The sequence below is a fragment of the Annulohypoxylon truncatum genome (genome assembly GCF_022578515.1).
Source record: "Annulohypoxylon truncatum strain CBS 140777 unplaced genomic scaffold F4807scaffold_46, whole genome shotgun sequence".
NCBI lineage: Eukaryota > Fungi > Ascomycota > Sordariomycetes > Xylariales > Hypoxylaceae > Annulohypoxylon > Annulohypoxylon truncatum.
This window is the reverse complement of record NW_025953832.1, coordinates 75,354-92,001: the sequence shown is the minus strand read 5'-3', so window position 1 is coordinate 92,001 and position 16,648 is coordinate 75,354. Positions and strand designations below refer to the sequence as shown.

Genomic DNA, 16,648 nt, shown 5'->3' with positions numbered 1-16,648 from the left:
ACAGTTCTTCCTATAAAGCTCCCAAAGCGTATCACTATACACCTAGGTAGAGAGGTAATATGTTTCCCCAGAATACTGTCGATTCTGATTAATCAACAGTGATAATCTCGTCAACTCCTGGGCGCATAACATACGCACCCATTCGCGCATAGAACTATATCAATAATTCATCACAATATCAACAATGGTTACTTCTGGCTCTCAATCTGACTCTTCTCCTCACCCAATGCCCGCCAACAACATTGACGCATATGCTCTTTTTGAGGCTCTCACCGGTCACAAGATGGATAGGCGGACAATACCTTCTCGAACCATGTCTGAAGATTACGAGGATCTTGGCAACGAAAATGACGACAGTCCTCTCCTGGGCCAGGAGCCTTCCCCTGATGAACCGCCCAAAGATGTAAATATCGGCGCCATTAACCCCTACGCTCTTGTCGAAGCCATGGTTGGCCATAGGCTAGACCGCCACGCACTCTCTACTTCGCGTATCATTTCAGACGTCTTGCAGACTGACTACGAAGAGCTTTTCGATTTGAAGCACAATTCAATCCTTTTTGCTGGCCTAAAGCTGAATGAGCAGGAACGCCGAGCTGAGGAGTTGTCCGAGAAAGAGATCCAGATCCTTGAGGAACGGGACCTCGTCACGCCGGACCTGTCACGCGTCAAGACCCTCAATGATCTCGAGAAGATCGGCCTTAAAGAGGTGGGCGACACCCGAATCAAGATGGCTCGCATGCAGAACGGGAAGCTCCGTCTCATACTCGATGGCCAGTCCCTCGGTAGGACCGTTGGTAACAATGATGTCACGGAGACCATCAACGACCTTGTCCTTCCCTTCCGGCGTAACAAGGAGGAGCGCGAATGGAACCCCCCTAACAGCTCCTGGCGCGACATGAACGAAGCATTCTTCCGTAGCATCCCTCGCCGATTTATGATGGACGGATCTCCTTTCGGATTTTCCCACAATTTCCACGAGCAGTACCAGCACCGCTTTGATGACCCAACCCAGGGCGCAGCTAGCAACAGCTGGCTGATCGCCGCCATCTTCTCCGTGTTCTGGGCCAACCCAGCCATGATCAACCGATCGACTCGCACACTCTCAGGGCCGATGGAACGCAGCCGGCGCACGCTCTCGGTGAAATTCCACGACAAGGGCGGGCGCAACAACGCCAAGACCGAGACCGTCGAGGTGGACTACCAGATCCCCGTCAACAACTCGACGGACATGCCGATCTACGCACGCTCGAGCGACGGCTACGAGACCTGGCCGGCGCTGTACGAGAAGGCGTTCGTGAAGTGGATGACGGGCTCGCAGGACCGCGGCCGCGTCGACCTGACGCAGGCGCACAACGGCGACCCCGTGAAAGCCATGGCCCAGCTCAACGGCCGCGAGCCGCGCTACTACCTCACGGACCGGCACTCGGCGGCCGAGCTCGCGGGGCTCGTGCGCGCCTGCAGCGTCAACAAGCGCACTATTAGTCCCATGGCCGCCTGGACCCATGCTACGGGCGACATGTTCCGCGGCTGCAACCTCGTCGCGAATCATGCTTACTCGGTCCTGGGCTGGGTCAGCGAGGGCCAGGACGAGAACCAGTATATCATCGTGAGGAACCCGTGGGGCGTCACCGAGCCCCGCGGCTTGACGTCCTACCCGGGCCTCTTGGACCGCGTCGAGCCTGAGTACTGGCCCCCTGCTGCGCTGCTGGACCGCGATGGCGTGTTGAGCATTGAGGTGCAGGCTTTTAAGAAGTACTTTGCTTGTATCGGTGTGGCGAAATAAGGGAAATGGGAAATAGGTTGTTGGCTTGTGCTAGTTTAGTCGGGGGTCTCTCGAATTTGGAAGGCTTGATTTCTTGGATTTGGAGTTGTTACTGCTTTAACTGGGTTTAAATGGTTGGCGTTGATGAACAGAATAAGAATAAAGCCTGGGGCGCACTCCTACTTCATATAGGTAGGGGGCGGATGAGCTTCGGGGATAATCTGAGCTCGGAATGTCTGTGCTTCTCAGGAGTTAAAAAAAAGGGGGGAGGCGTACAAATTTTCTGTATGAAAGATTTAGTTTAACGGTGTTACGAATATAGAATAATTTAAAGAGGCTCTTTTGAATTGATTTGGCTGCTATGCGGTCGTATCTATCGTGTAGATTTGTAGCGGTCTATTGGAAAAGGGGCTGGTAAAAAAGAGGCATGGTTACACAAATATTACATGGACCCTCACCATGTCACAAGAATGATTCTCTGGTGGCTCCGGTAGCCTGTTCTGTCTAATCTGAGTACGGAATAAACCTGAGTTACCAGTGACCAGAGTGCGTGTTACTATATTCGAGGAGATATCTAAATTACTTGGTAATGGCCAGAATGATTTGCGAGTCCAAATAATAATTATTGTATGAGTCCATTGATACAATTAATCACGTAGGGGGGAGTCATTTAGAGGCCATACATTCCAGGGTTTATTCATGTCTTCCAGCGCATCTTAACCAAGCGTGGTAGTAGAGCTTGTAGTACAACATACTCACACCTCAGAGACAAGTGCCAGTTCATTTCTTTATATATATTCGTAACTTTTAATTCTCTCATGGCCTATTTATATGTAGCTTCGATACGAACACCAGTACATTGAATACAACCTCCTTTTTCATAATGGCGGGACACGGACACTATAGTCTTGAGGGCAAATTTCTCAAGCTTGATGGCTTACGAGGTCTCTTAGTCGAGAATGCGGAACGCAGACGCAAGGTTGTTAGAAGATGCAATTGGTACATGTTCAGCAATCCCGAAATCAGGGGGCGTATTGGAAGTATAAACGAGTTTTTCAGGCTCTGTCAAACTGCCGTATCTAATCCACCCCCTGAGCAGGAGAAACCAAACGAGGAAATTGCGAAAAATCCTCCTTCGCAGTCGTATGCCTATATTATTTCATACTAGTATCAACGAGAGAGAGTTACTTATACTGACTGACATCAAATAGTTTCTATCTCAAGTACTTCGAACCGCAGCCTGAGGGTAGTCCATACTGGTTCATGCGACAAGATCTCATTTCTGCCAAGTCCATTCACAACATTCTTTCGAAAGCCTGGGGAAGATGGAAGAATGTGAGTACTCGAGCAGCTCAGGTCTCCGAAGCCATAGACAGTATTTCAAGACCAAATCGCATTAAGAGGGTGGTCTGTTTAGGGCTCGGCCCTATCCTAACAGCGCTTCCTCATAGCCTCGGAGAGGATGTTCCAGATAAACTCTCTCCACGAAATGTTGCCCAGCACTGCTTAGCAATCGCCATTGTCAACCAACTAGAAAGAAAGACGGGCCGACGAATCAGTCTTTATACAGCGGATCTTGGATACACACCTCAACACAAGGTTGCCCTTGAGAGTTCAACTATTGCTCATTTCGTTGTACTCGACCCGAGTTACGGGAAGCATGAACAATTTACATTTATTGATGACAATACCATGGTTATCGATTTTACCGGGCCACCAGACTGTCCGGCAATGTCCATAATTGAAGAGTACGCACGACCGATCGTAATCATAACATCGAAGATTCCCCAAGCAGGGCAATATCAGGATAGGCAATGGTTCGAGGTTACAGAGAAGGATGGTAATAAGGTTAAGGTACCTGGATGCGCGTAAGTCAATCCCAAATCTTTGAACGCAGTGGATTGAGTTTGAAATGCATGCTGATCATAAGTCTAGTAACCTCCCACTTCCAGATGGGATAAATATTGGCACATTATGTCCCAAGCGCGTCCGGGATATGATGGTTCATGAATACAGAATAGAAAGCAAATTCCCAGCAGAGGATCCAAACCTTGAGTGGACTTGGGGTCAAAACGATCTGGTGGATTATGGATCTCGAGATAGGTCCAGCGCCGATGGTGGTTACTACTGGTTTTCGGACACACGCATGTATGTCCGCAAGCATTAAGAAAATAGGGATAATTCCTAAGATGCAATAGGACCAAGACATAACTATATAATACTTAGGTACCTAGGTGGCCAGGATGATTGGAAGAAAGGCATAGAATTGAGTTAATACATGATGAAATTTAAGGATACGAAAAACCCCCTACTAGTTTCACTTATCCTTTTGAACAAGTTAAGAGTACCTTGATACTTATTCAAATACTTATCAAAGGCTGTCTGAAGAATTTAGGTATACCACTTGATATGCAAGGCGGCAGGGCCGCATAGAATCTAGACCGCTGGTGCTGCTGATGGCATAGGTATTAGAGCCGCATGGTTGGCAATAAGGGCGATGCGATAAAAGTTCAGGGGTTATCAGGGGTAAATCTCCACTTTTATTACTACTCATACAGATCAAGTAAGGGGAATACGGTGAAGTACGTGAATAATCTCTGGTATGGCTTCATGCAAATTAAAATTAATGGTATCCAGAGTAGTAAATTTAGCTGCATGTTTTGTATTCAGGCTTGTTAACATCATTGAGAGGGAAAAAAAGAAACAAAAAACAAGTCCCAAGAACTCGTTTCGAACCATCTTAGATCAGTTTGATGTTTGGACCCCGGCATTACACTCACGGTTTACGCATTACTAACTGAGCTAAGTGACTCGTTTCAAACAAGTACTTGAAGAATTGTTGAAAGAGTCACCATTGTTTTGATATATAACTCTACTGTGTGCCCTTGTACATTTTGGCGGGTCCACTTCTCTGGACGATACAAGCACTGGCGCCCGGTCCAGCACAGGGCAACGCCAGGAGGGAGTTGGATAGATGACTCATACATACGTGGTTTATCTAGATATCTAGTACCTAGCAGTATCATGAACAATGAATAGTTCGGAGATTCAGATTGTTACAGCATTGACGATAAGTCCTGTTCAACTATATTGCCAAATAAGGTACCGGTACGTATGTTAAACAAATCAACCCCCTAAGACTGACAAGGCCTCCTTGAATGAACCTTGGTATATTTGTTATACAATTATCCTTAGAGCTCTGAAAGACTTTACATGGTATATTCTCCTTAGACTTGAAAGCCGAACAGATAAAGCTACGAAGCTGAATCATTCTAGGGAACCAACTCCTTTAACAAAATAGTCCCACTCCGTATCTCTACTCAAGCCATGTAGATCTTCCCTCGTAAGGCATAAAACGAGCTGCATTTCTCTCTCATTATCCGACGGAAAGAAATACATACATCCAGGGATCCTCGGCCCATCCGGCTTCCGAAACATCCTCGACTCTCCCAGCGCACCCATCCTGAACGGCCTACTTCCCCACGTAAGCAGCGACGAGCCACCGATATCCGTTGCCGGGTTATACAGCCCGCCGTACAGCAGCTTAGACTTATCCGGCACGCCCGCCATGAACGTCGCGCAGCTCCGAACGCTCCACTCCGTTCTCGCGTCCTCGAGATCGCGCCTAAGCATGCCGGCTAGCTCTGCTACTGATTTTGCGACTACGTCCCCGAGGGGCAGCCGCGTCGTCGCGTGGACGACCATCTGCCCGAGATACGTGTCGGGCAGGCCGACGGCGCGGCGGGCATTTACAGCCCGCCCGAACTTGGAGAGCTGAGTCGCGTGACAGCGGCCGGATGATAGACGGACGGCGCAGATTCGCTGCCAGCAGAATGCGGATAGGGCGTCGTCGGTTGACACAAAAGCGCCTTCTGTCTGGGGGGACGCACGGTCCTTGATCTCGGCAAGTGCTGAGCGCGATACTGTGAAACCGCGCCATATGGTTTCCGGTGGAGGACCTAATGGCCAGGGATTCGGGCGGAGGAGATGGCTGTAGTCTTTTACTAGCTCGTTGGGACGTAGTAATGGCACGACCCGCGTGCGGTCCGCATTGGCCCATTGTAAAGCTTTAGGGGAAAGACTATCGCCGTTCATGAGAGTTGCCATGTGGTCCCATAGCTGCATGAGACCGGTGCCGTCGACCATGTTATGGTGCGCAGACAGGACCACTAGGACTCCGCCCGTGATGAAGACGGCTCGGATTATTAGAATTGGGATTGGTGAAAGGCCATGGGGGTGCGGAAGGCCGGGACAAGGAACTAGATTCGCGGGTCCGAAAGTGGACATGGGACCTCCGGATGCTAGGATTGAGGAAAGAGGAGGAAAGTCGGCGTCATGGTCCGCTCGGACAACATTGTTGGGCGGTGCGGACGCCGGCCACGGTGCGGATGTTATGAAATTCGAGGTCCCGGGACCGGCGTCGACTGTGACAACTTGGTTAGCTAACCAAGGGATCTTAGAGCGAAGTTCGTCAAGCGCCGTTTGGAGATCCGCCACGATAGCTTCCCGAGACGTGGCCTGAGAAGTCTCGAAGGCGCGGAGAGTATGTGTGTACCCATTCAGAAAAGGGAACTGCGAAAGAACATCTTGGTAGATATCGTACTCCTCCTTCCTGGGCTTTTCTTCCTGAATCTCGCACGCGAGACTTCCCATGACTTTTTGCAAAAACCGACTAAGGAATTCGGGTAGGAGGCTCGAGTTGACGATCATATTGAAAAAGAGAGCTTGACCCACAGACCAAGTGACTACGGCCTGTGGGTGAACACTTACCATACCGTTCCAACCATGATGTATGCTCTCATCGCATGAGGACAGATTCGGCCTAACGACGGGACAGAAGCCAAGTTGGTGACTTCACAAGCGAGCGTCTAGGACTAGTCTGCCTCATGGATAATAATAGTAAATGGCACAGTGGAGTAAATACGCAGGTCCGGTCCCAATGTAACATTGCAACGTCGTACTCCGCCGGCGATCCGCTTTGATCGTCTCTACACTATCTCGGTTAGCCGTGGGGGCCAGAACCGGAGTAAAATGACCCCTAACTGAGGCTAGGATCGCAAACCCCAGCAACTACCGACTAACTACCGGTAGGATGTTCCCCATAGGAGAGTCCCTAGAAACGTGGTATGTGAATACGCGATAAGGCACTTTCACTACAATTTTCCTCGATCTTTTTGTGAGTTGTCTAAGACTATACCAGCCGATACTCAAGCCCACCGCTCCCTAGCACCCAGTATGACTGACCCGCCGTCTCAACCCGAGAGTGTGGATTCGGAGAAGAACGAAGTTATCGTAAGGGTATCGGCCGAGAAACATGAATATGTCAAAGGCTCTAAGCTAGTGTCCATACTAGTAGCTGTCACGCTAGCCTACTTTCTAGCTATGCTAGACACCTCTATTGTAGCTACTGTAAGCCAATGCCCTCTTTTCTTACTCAACGAGAACCTTAGGGTGACGACTCTTAAGTAACCAAGTTAGTAACATCCTGATAGGCCATACCGAGAATAACAACAGAATTTCACTCCCTCGCTGATGTCGGGTGGTATGGCAGTGCCTATCAGCTCGCCAGCTGCTCGCTGCAGCCCCTGAGCGGGAGGATATACACGAATTTCAGCACCAAGGCAAGTCTGCACAATGTTCACGGCTTCATCATCAATCCATCTTCTCAGAAGCCATCTAACACGCGACTAACATAGTCAACTCATCATAGTGGACATTTCTCGGATTCTTCCTAGTCTTCGAAATAGGCTCCGTCATCTGCGGCGCCGCTAAGTCTTCGGCCATGTTCACCATCGGCCGAGCTTTCGCTGGAATGGGCGCCTCCGGGATCTTGAACGGTTCTTTGACGATATGGACGGCTTCTGTCTCGCCAGAAAGGCTTCCCGTCCTGCAGAGCACACTCGTTGCTATCGGACAGCTTGGTGTCGCTCTCGGGCCACTGTTAGGTGGTGCGCTGACGCAGTATACCACATGGCGATGGTGTATGTGTGACTCTCCTTTTATTCTCCTATTTGATATTTTGAGTATGCGACTAATACTCTTTTAGGCTTCTACATCAACCTCCCCGTCGGCGCCGTCGTCGGCGCTCTCCTCTCGCTCATCCGCATCCCCGAGATGACACAAAAGCAGGGATTCAGTATCCTCCGCAACGGCGGCCTAATCCACACCCTCGACCTCGTCGGCTTCTCCATCTTCGCCCCTGCCGCCGTGATGTTTTTCATAGCGCTTGAATTCGGCGGAAACCGCTACGCGTGGGACAGCGGCACGGTCATCGGACTACTCTGCGGGGCCGTCGCCGCGTTCGCCGTATTCCTCGTCTGGGAATGGAAGAAGGGGCCCGAGGCTATGATCCCGTTCGCGCTGCTGAGAGCCAGGATCCAGTGGTGCGCGTCGCTGCTCATGTTCGCGTTTCTGGGCATGATGTTCGTGGTCGCGTATTATCTGCCGATTTATCTGCAGGCTGTGAAGGGGGACTCGCCGTTTATGAGTGGGGTGCATAATCTGCCGACAATATTGAGTCAGGTTGTTATGGTTCTGGTTGGCGGGTTTGTGGGTGAGTCATGGATATTGCGAACAGATATGATGGTAGAAATTAGCGTTGCTGATATGTTCTTTAGTGCAAAGGATAGGATATTATCTTCCATCCGTCGTATTGGGGACCACCTTGGCCTCTGTTGGCTCTGGTCTGCTTTCGACCTTGACAGTGTCAACACCAGTAGGCCGTTGGGTGGGATATCAGGTCATATATGGTGTTGGCGTGGGAATGGTTGTGCAAATGGTGAGATCCCCCTAATACGTACCTATGAAACGGTGTTTACTAATGCTCGACCACGACAGCCCTTCATAGCAATCCAAACACTGATTCCACGCCCAAATATCCCCTCCGCATTGGCAATTCTTATCTTCACGCAATACTTCGGTGCGGCATTATTTGTAACGACTGCACAGAGTATCTTCAACAATAGCATGAGAACAACGCTGTCCGAGAGTGCACCGGGGGTCGACATCGAAAAGATCATGGCTGGTGGTGCCACCGCTGTGCGATCATTGGTCTCCGGTCAGCAGCTAGATGAGGTGCTGACGGCTTACGCCGTAAGCGTGGATCGTGTCATGTATATTGCGGCTGCGCTTGGGGCTGTGGCATTTGGGTTTGGGTGTGGACTTGGATGGAAGGATATAAGAAAGGGGCGGCGTCAGGTTACTCAAGCGGACGAGGCAGAAAAGGGGAGTAGGGAGCACACACCTGAGTGAATGACGGTAAAATCAACATCATCTGATCGATTCACCGTAAAATTAGCATAAGGGAGATTTGAGGAATTTTACCAATTACATTCAATCTACTTCATCTCTAGACCATTGCATTACGAGGTTGATAACTTGCGTCTGCCATACGCTCCCAATTGAAACCAACGACATTCTTTCAAGGTATAGAGGTTCTACTACTTACCTTCAGATAAACATGAACTGTGCAAACGCTTAAGATTATGAATACGTACCAGTGCCATAGAAAAAGGCAGTATTTAGATTGAGTCAATCTAGGGATATCCAACCCGAATATCACCAAACCTAAAAGCCGAGACCAGCTTATGTCACCCAGGCTAAACAACAATTTTCCGAATCATATACCCATCCAATCCACCAAGATTAACCGTGAGCTTATTTATAGAGTTACAACAATCTTTTGGGCGGACACACCCTTAAGGCGCAGATCGTACGCTTCCTGAATTTTCTCAAGCCCGCTACCCACGACCCACGGCTCAGGCTCAGGCACAAACTGGCCCGAAGCGAGAGCCTGGGGCAAGAAATCGCGAAAGATCTTACCGACAACAGCTTCGGGATCAGGAAGATCGCCCAAGTCGATAAACTTCGACGTGATACCCTCGGGGTAGCCCTCAGGGGGCGGTGGCCCCGCGTCAGCGATGTTTTTCACGCTATCGGTGCCGTTGAGCACCTTAGCGCTAAGCGCAACACCGCCAGGGTTGATAGTCAGAGCTCCGGCCACCTTCTTACCCTTCAGCGCGGCAAGCATGCTGTCGGCGGCGCCGTCCTCGTGGTAGTCGTAGACGCCGGTAGCGCCTAGTCTTTTCAAAAGATCCAAGTTCTTAGGCGACGCCGTGGTGTGGACCTCGTACCCTGCCGCGGCGGCAAGTTGCACGGCGCTAGCGCCTACGCTGGACGCGCCGGATGTGATGATTACCGCCTCGCCTTTAGGACTAGCTGCCGGGGCGGTAGGCAGATCGAGGCCGAGGAAGTCCTTGTGGAAGAGGCCGTACGCGGCCGTGGTTAGGCATAGCGGCAAGACGCTTCCGCGCTCGTAGGTCACGGAGGCGGGGATCGGAATCGTTATGTGCTCGCGCACGACGGTATAATTCTGGAAGCCCCCTTCGGCCGGCCGGTTGCCGAAAGGAAGGGTTCCGGCTGCGTAGGCGATCACACGGTCGCCGACTTTGAAGCGTGTCACGGCGCTGCCGACCTCGACGACCTCGCCGGCTAGATCTTCACCCTGGACACAGGGCCACTTGATATAGCCGAGAAGTGCGTCACCTAGAAGCTGCTTGTAAGGGTCGACGACGTTGACGGCTACGGCGTGGTTCTTGACGACCAGCTCGCTGGGACCGGGTGGGGTGTAGGGCGCCTCCTTAACCTCGAGGGGTGCTTTGGCAGCGACCAGGAATGCGGCTTGGTTGCTGGGAGCCATGTTTCGCAATTGCCAAGAGACGGAATGTGGAATGTGGTAAGAGGGTATTGGCGTAAAATGATAGGTATGTATGAGTTGTTCGTGTAAGCGTGTGTAAGGATGATGGGTTCGGTATCCAGGTGGGTATAAGCCGTGAATTAATCACCAATAGTTTATAGTTTACCGAACAATAGACTAGGTAGTCTAGTTAGATTCAGACCCTGAAAACATGTGAACGATAAGATCTTGAAGTGAGTGCCGGATCCTTTGAAACAGCCTTCTAGGGTTCCTTCCTTATATTAGGTCATGTTGGGTGTCAACCCCTGCTACCCCCAAGTACCCCACTCAGGGATCTATTTAAGGTTAACTTTATTCCCATGTAGTGAGAAGGTTGTAGTCCTGGATGTAACGGTAAGGCGTAAATTACAATGAATCCCTACCATTGGTACCTTTGGCATATTTGGTGTATTACACAACAGAATCCCGGCTTAGGCCCGGTCCGACTTTTTAACGTTGAGGAGCTGGGGATTAGGCAGCTGCTAGGGCGGACTATTTCACACCATCTAGCGTGATGATCGGTGGTTCCTGCTCTAGGGAAGGGAGTGGACCGCGTTTCTTACACTAACGATTACTACCTTAATCTAATCCCTACAACCGCAGCCGTTAATTGCTAGTTAATCCCTTGCACCTAGCCTCCTACTTAGATCGTCACCGTTAAATTCTAATTCAACTAGCAACGTTCCCCTTTTGTGATGGTCGAATCCTTCCCGTCATCACAAATCCTTCGACCCTTTTCTTTTCGGCTCCCAAGGACGATACCGCATCTCTGCGGCGCAGTCCTTCAAAGCGATGGCCGATAATGTCCAAATCGGTAGTAGTATGCGACGGGTGGCAGGAGCTCGGGCGAATGCTCTTGTTAGGTGAAGGGATGGTTAGGTGCAAAAGTCCTATGGAGGAAATGAAGGCAAAGAGTCCAATGCTCGGATTCTGAGTCGCAGCCATTCTTGTCTTTCTGCGTACTTGCTTGTTCCTTTAACTACGGCTCTTCTGAAGATGACTTCAGCTCTTCGACAACAGCCAGGGCTTGCTTGCGAGAACTGCCGCAGGAAGAAAAGCCGCTGTGACCGTGCGCGACCGGAGTGCGGTAGCTGTAAGTTACTCCGGACCTATTTACTAGGGTCTTGACTGAACCTGTGTGCTTAACAGTTCGGTATTACTAACCTCCTTGGATTCAGGTGCTGCGACGGGCGCCGTGTGCATTTTCACTAGCAAGCGCCCGCAGCGAGGTCCCAGGAAAGGTCAGCTACAGGCGTTGCGGGCCCGGATCGGTGAGTGAACATGCCTCTTCTCCGGACCTCGGCTAATAGAGTAATGAAGCGACTCTGGAGCGCTGTCTGGGCGATCAAAACGAATATGTAGATTTAGACCACGATGTCTTCTTCGGGCCTCTAACGCCCCTAGAAGGGAGTACAGACACGTCTAGTATGACCACTAGCCCCGAAACTACGAGAAAACCCAGCATAGTCCAGTCGTCAGACGGAGAATACGATCATTCAAGTCATGCTATTTTCCCCAATCTTCATAGTAATGTTGTTTCTGGTACGGCTGAATGCGCAAAGTCGAACAGGAGGCTAGACGATCTAGATCATGACATTTTCTCCGATCTTATGCTACCGATAAACGATGCAGCTACACTCGGCGCGACGAACCAACTGTCAGATGAAGAGTCACCCAACGGTTCGGACGCGACTTTTATCTCTGGTTCAACCATAGTGAATAACTCAACAGGACCAACAGCAAACTCGTGGAGTAATCCTTGGATTCCAGAAACGGGGTTTACTAGCAAAGGAACCGATGCTGTGGATGAGATCGGAGATTTGATCCAAGCTGACTTGTGAGAACCCCTGGACAACCACGATAGGATGATCACTAACCCCCCCTGCTATACTGGTAGAGACCAGCTATACTTCGATCGGATCCATCCTGTTATTCCATTGGTTCGCCGGACTAGATATTTTTCATGGACCCGTAAGACGGACAAGGAGGAAGTTCAAATAGCCCTCCAATCGGTCATGCGTACCCTAGCCGCATCGGCCTCCGCTGCGTATCAAGTGCTCACCAACTCGCTCTACACGGAAACGTGTCGGAAGCTTGCGAAGCTAGATGAATCTACTGAGCACGACTTCAATGAAAAGTTTCCATTAGAACATATTCAAGCATGGCTATTACTTGCGCACTACGAATTCACACGCAAGTCGCATCGCCGGGCTATGATGACGGCGGGGCGCGCTTTCCGGATGGTCCAGGTGTCTTTGTTACATGAGATTCATGAGCCGGATATTTCGTTGGGCGAGTTTAGTGCAGATCTAAGTAGTTGTTGGGTTGAAGCAGAGGAAAAGAGAAGGACATTTTGGGTAGCCTACTGCCTTGACCGGTGTGCAGGACTCTATGATAGGTGTCCACTCACTTTCCATGAAGATGGGGTAAGGAAGCCGTCCAGTCGTGTGTTTTGGTGTAACAAACATGGCTGATGAAACCAATTCTTAGATGCGAACCCGACTTCCAGCTGCTGAGGACGACTTTGAGAGCGGTCGGCCTACTCGCACGGACTTTTTACACGATGCTATCGCCTTCAGTGGCCAGAATGTGCTACCCCCTTTTGCTGAGTGTGTGGTATTATTAACACTTGGAGGACGATGTATGATGCATCGACCACGCGCACTAGCAGAGAATCTGTACGGCAACGATCCGCTTGAATTCTGGGCTCGGTATGAATGGGTCGACACTACCTTGGACAAGAGGAGACGTCGCTTCACGCAAAGCTCACCCGCCGCTACCACGCTTACTGACCCAATGCTCATCTTCAATCACATGATTTCCGCTACAATTGTGATTCACTTGATGGAGACGCTAAGGAGTAGGGCCTTACCGACTGCTCAACACCGCATGGCTGCGGACGTTTATAATGATCGATCAGTCCAGGCAGCGCGTGAGCTTGTACTGCTAGCTAGGTCTGTGACCCAACTTAGCTGCTTTAAGGTATTATTTTTATTTTTATATGTGTTTCTTGATTCCAGGCGACCAAAATACTCAACCTTTTCATAGGCACACCCATTTGTTCCCAGCCCGCTCTTCCACGGTGCCCGGATTCTACTAGATGGTGGGGTCAGAAACTCGGTTTCGACTGATGCGGCCGGTGCAAGCGAATTATTAGAGACGCTTCAAAACCTTAAAGGCGTTAATAACCTAGCACAAGACTCCCTACAGAGGTTAGATCTGAACGGTCTATCGAAGTTGCGCTTCAACTTCGAGGGGGTGGCTCCTCACGAAGCAAGCTGAGACGAGAGCGATCAAGTCTAAGGCTGTACACTAGGTATATCATATTTGCTATATATATAAATGTACATATATCTGGACATACCTACTTATATGTATACACATTGGAACCATAAGGCTTATTTGAAAAAGCCTTGCATTAATTATGCACATTGAGGTTGTGCATTTATGAAATACGAAGTTATTCTATAGCACTTACCGTTGAGGCAGGTTTCGTGTAGTCATACGTACAATTCTCAGGGGTTATTGAACAAACGTTCCATTTGAAACCTCGAATTCTCAAACTCTTCATTCATACACGCACTTATTCTTCTTATCTTATAAAACTTCTGCTATCCGGAGCCTGCTCGGCTCCAGAACGAAAAGAGCTCACAAATCCAAGCTTTCATTTTCATGGTAGGAGGATCTGTAACAGTTACATTATAATACTCAATGTGCCTGTAATGTCGAGCCTAACTAAAGTTAGCTCAGTCTCGCGAGGCTCAATGTTACGGTGCGCTGCTGAGGTTAGAACTTTAATGGCTATGAAGAATTGGGTAGCACTCCGTTTGCGTGAGCAGGGTTGTTGATGCACGTCAATCCTATGCGAATCACCGAACACGGCGCTATTGGCTTCGTCCGGCAAGGATTAACGGCTCCTTCAGCTCTTCCTCCGCCCTCTCGCTCCCCTGCCCACCCACCAGTCTAACCGCCCAACCCACGTTTCCTGTACGATTCGGATGCAACCATGCGGCGCAGTAACCACCAGATCTCGCGACTAATGCCCTCTCGCGCCATCGTATGGCCCGAGTCAAATTCCCACCAGGCCCCCGGATTCTCCGCCTTAAATATTAGAATCTGGGAAGTTTTTCGTGGAGGTTTCTATCTGAGTGGCCAATATGGCTTTGAATGTCTTCTACGATTCGCAAGAGGCCGCCGGCTGGATCCTGAGCGTCATACTCGCTCCCATATGCATTCTCGCGACGGCACTTCGGTTTCTGGCGACTAAGCGCGGCGGTCGCAAGCTTGGGTGGGAGGATTGGTATGCTCTGGCTGCGCTGGTGTTCTTCTTGCCTTACGTTGGATATTTGATATGGAGTAAGTTGATAATATTACCTAGATTCGTTCTGTAACTTCACTTGCTAACACTTATTTCTTCTTCTAGTATTGACGCTCGCCAACGGCCGTCCCTTAACGGTTTTCATCAAGGAGGAGCCCGCAAAATGGACTGAAGCGGCGAAGGTCGGCCTTAATATGAACGGCCTATATGGCATTCAGCAAAGCTTCGCTAAGTTCAGCCTTTTGGCGCTCTACTACCGACTGTTCTGGGTCGAGCGTACTTTTGCGATCATTGTCTGGGCCGTGGCAATCTTACAGGGAGCGTGGGGCATAGTTGTACTGCTCGTGCACATATTCGCTTGCATCCCCGTGGCTAAGAGCTGGCAGCCGGAAATCCCTGGGTATTGTGTGGATATCAACACGTTCTTTAGCATCTACGAGCCCATCAACGCGGCTATCGACTTCGCTATGGCGGGCATGGCTATTTGGATGTTGCACGCGCTGCAGATGAAGAAAAAGACCCAATGGTATCTGAGCGGGCTGTTCATATTAGGTGGCTTGTGAGCACGAACACCCGTCATCTTGCGAAAACGAAGCTAATCAAAGATATAGTTCAGGAGTTATCGGCATAATCAAAGTGGTCGAAGCCCAAAACAGCGCTCGTAAGTTTCGCGCAACACCCATCTATTTTTTCCAATGTTAGGCGCATTCTTTACTAACACAGCGATGATGCAGAACGCAATTTCCTCTCCGTGATCTGGAACCTGATACAGATGGCGACGAGCATAATCTGCTGCTGCGCGCCCATCTACAACTCGATCCTGCCCAAGGTCGGGCTCTACACGGCCTTCCGATCGTGGGCCTCGCAGACCTTCACGCGCCGGCCCTCCTCCTCCTCGGCGGGGCTCAGCGAGCGCAAGGAGAGCGGCGCCGGCATCTCGACGACGAAGACGAGCAAGGCCTCGTCCGCCAAGTCCGCGAAGTCGTACCAGAGCCAGCCGAAGAATCTGGATAGGCACGCGCACTGGGTGCACTTGGACGGATCCAGCGAACGAGGCTTGGCGTGGGCTGAGATCGAGGCGGAGAGGAAGGGTAGTAAGGGAGGGGGAGATGAGGGGGGTGGGGACGGGATTGCGATGGGGGCTATTACGGTGAAGCGGTCTATTGATGTTGTTTAACTGGGACAAATCATTATGTAAGGGATATCTTATGTCGTTATGATGAAATGGAAATTGCTGGGTTATGGGATCACTGGCTGTTGGGCAGGCGTTCATGTCGTTGGTGTGTATGAGTAAAATGCCTGAGATTTATACCCGACGATACCGTTCTCGCCAATCATTTACGAGAATATGGTGAATTTAACAACGTTTCTAGGGCTATGTGCGCGCTTTGGCGGACGCGGTAAAATCAAGGCTGTGTTCGAAATTTGAGAATGAAATCAACCACTCCTCCCTATTATTCCGTACCTACAATTGAACATGTAATTTAATAGGAAAATTTTGATAACGGTGCTCGGATCGTATTTTCATTTGATGATTCCTTTTATAAAAGCGTAAAGTTCCTACCTGTAAGGGATGAAAAACATCAAAGACTTTCCGGTGAATGGTTGGAAGAGGGGTTTATCGCTCTCTTGACAGCCCCTGGCCCCGAGAGAAGGGTTCAACCACGAGTTATGTAAGAGGTAGACTGATTAAAAGGATGCGAATGGAATGCTTCCGACATTGAGGCTTTGCGAGTTTTTATTGTGCTATTGAGCTCATTATTGAATCTCATAACAAATATCTAACCGTAAGAGCAGGAGCATCGTAGGAAAATAAGTAGGTACTTTTTCCCAC

The 16,648-nt window shown here is 50.0% G+C and overlaps 7 protein-coding genes across 7 annotated transcripts; 5 read left to right on the top strand and 2 right to left on the bottom strand.

Moving 5' to 3' along the window:
* Positions 1-136: 136 nt before the first annotated feature.
* Positions 137-1,913, top strand: F4807DRAFT_471269 (cysteine proteinase). Its single transcript, XM_048002908.1, has one exon. The coding sequence runs from the start codon at positions 185-187 to the stop codon at positions 1,781-1,783; it is 1,599 nt and encodes a 532-aa protein (XP_047849659.1). The 5' UTR covers positions 137-184; the 3' UTR covers positions 1,784-1,913.
* Positions 1,914-2,645: 732 nt separating this feature from the next.
* On the top strand, positions 2,646-3,929 carry F4807DRAFT_464957 (uncharacterized protein; the record flags this gene model as incomplete). Its single annotated transcript, XM_048002215.1, has 3 exons — positions 2,646-2,905; positions 2,974-3,630; positions 3,698-3,929. The coding sequence occupies 3 exons, from the start codon at positions 2,646-2,648 to the stop codon at positions 3,927-3,929; spliced, it is 1,149 nt and encodes a 382-aa protein (XP_047849658.1).
* Positions 3,930-4,803: 874 nt separating this feature from the next.
* F4807DRAFT_444146 (uncharacterized protein) lies at positions 4,804-6,646 on the bottom strand. The gene has a single exon (XM_047999620.1). It carries the CDS (start codon positions 6,533-6,535, stop codon positions 5,030-5,032), a length of 1,506 nt encoding a protein of 501 aa, XP_047849657.1. The 5' UTR covers positions 6,536-6,646; the 3' UTR covers positions 4,804-5,029.
* Positions 6,647-6,813: 167 nt separating this feature from the next.
* Positions 6,814-9,088, top strand: F4807DRAFT_292726 (MFS multidrug transporter). Its single transcript, XM_047994841.1, has 6 exons — positions 6,814-7,171; positions 7,255-7,383; positions 7,473-7,743; positions 7,809-8,315; positions 8,380-8,540; positions 8,600-9,088. Exons 1-6 carry the CDS (start codon positions 6,998-7,000, stop codon positions 9,011-9,013), a joined length of 1,656 nt encoding a protein of 551 aa, XP_047849656.1. The 5' UTR covers positions 6,814-6,997; the 3' UTR covers positions 9,014-9,088.
* A 3-nt stretch (positions 9,089-9,091) lies between these two features.
* F4807DRAFT_444141 (GroES-like protein) lies at positions 9,092-10,752 on the bottom strand. Its single transcript, XM_047999619.1, has one exon. The coding sequence runs from the start codon at positions 10,458-10,460 to the stop codon at positions 9,423-9,425; it is 1,038 nt and encodes a 345-aa protein (XP_047849655.1). The 5' UTR covers positions 10,461-10,752; the 3' UTR covers positions 9,092-9,422.
* A 105-nt stretch (positions 10,753-10,857) lies between these two features.
* On the top strand, positions 10,858-14,076 carry F4807DRAFT_444135 (fungal-specific transcription factor domain-containing protein). Its single transcript, XM_047999618.1, has 6 exons — positions 10,858-11,589; positions 11,675-11,767; positions 11,817-12,333; positions 12,394-12,922; positions 12,987-13,478; positions 13,545-14,076. Exons 1-6 carry the CDS (start codon positions 11,493-11,495, stop codon positions 13,776-13,778), a joined length of 1,962 nt encoding a protein of 653 aa, XP_047849654.1. The 5' UTR covers positions 10,858-11,492; the 3' UTR covers positions 13,779-14,076.
* A 388-nt stretch (positions 14,077-14,464) lies between these two features.
* F4807DRAFT_292629 (uncharacterized protein) lies at positions 14,465-16,287 on the top strand. Its single transcript, XM_047994840.1, has 4 exons — positions 14,465-14,852; positions 14,920-15,373; positions 15,426-15,475; positions 15,549-16,287. The coding sequence occupies exons 1-4, from the start codon at positions 14,654-14,656 to the stop codon at positions 15,989-15,991; spliced, it is 1,146 nt and encodes a 381-aa protein (XP_047849653.1). The 5' UTR covers positions 14,465-14,653; the 3' UTR covers positions 15,992-16,287.
* The last annotated feature ends 361 nt before the right edge of the window (positions 16,288-16,648 follow it).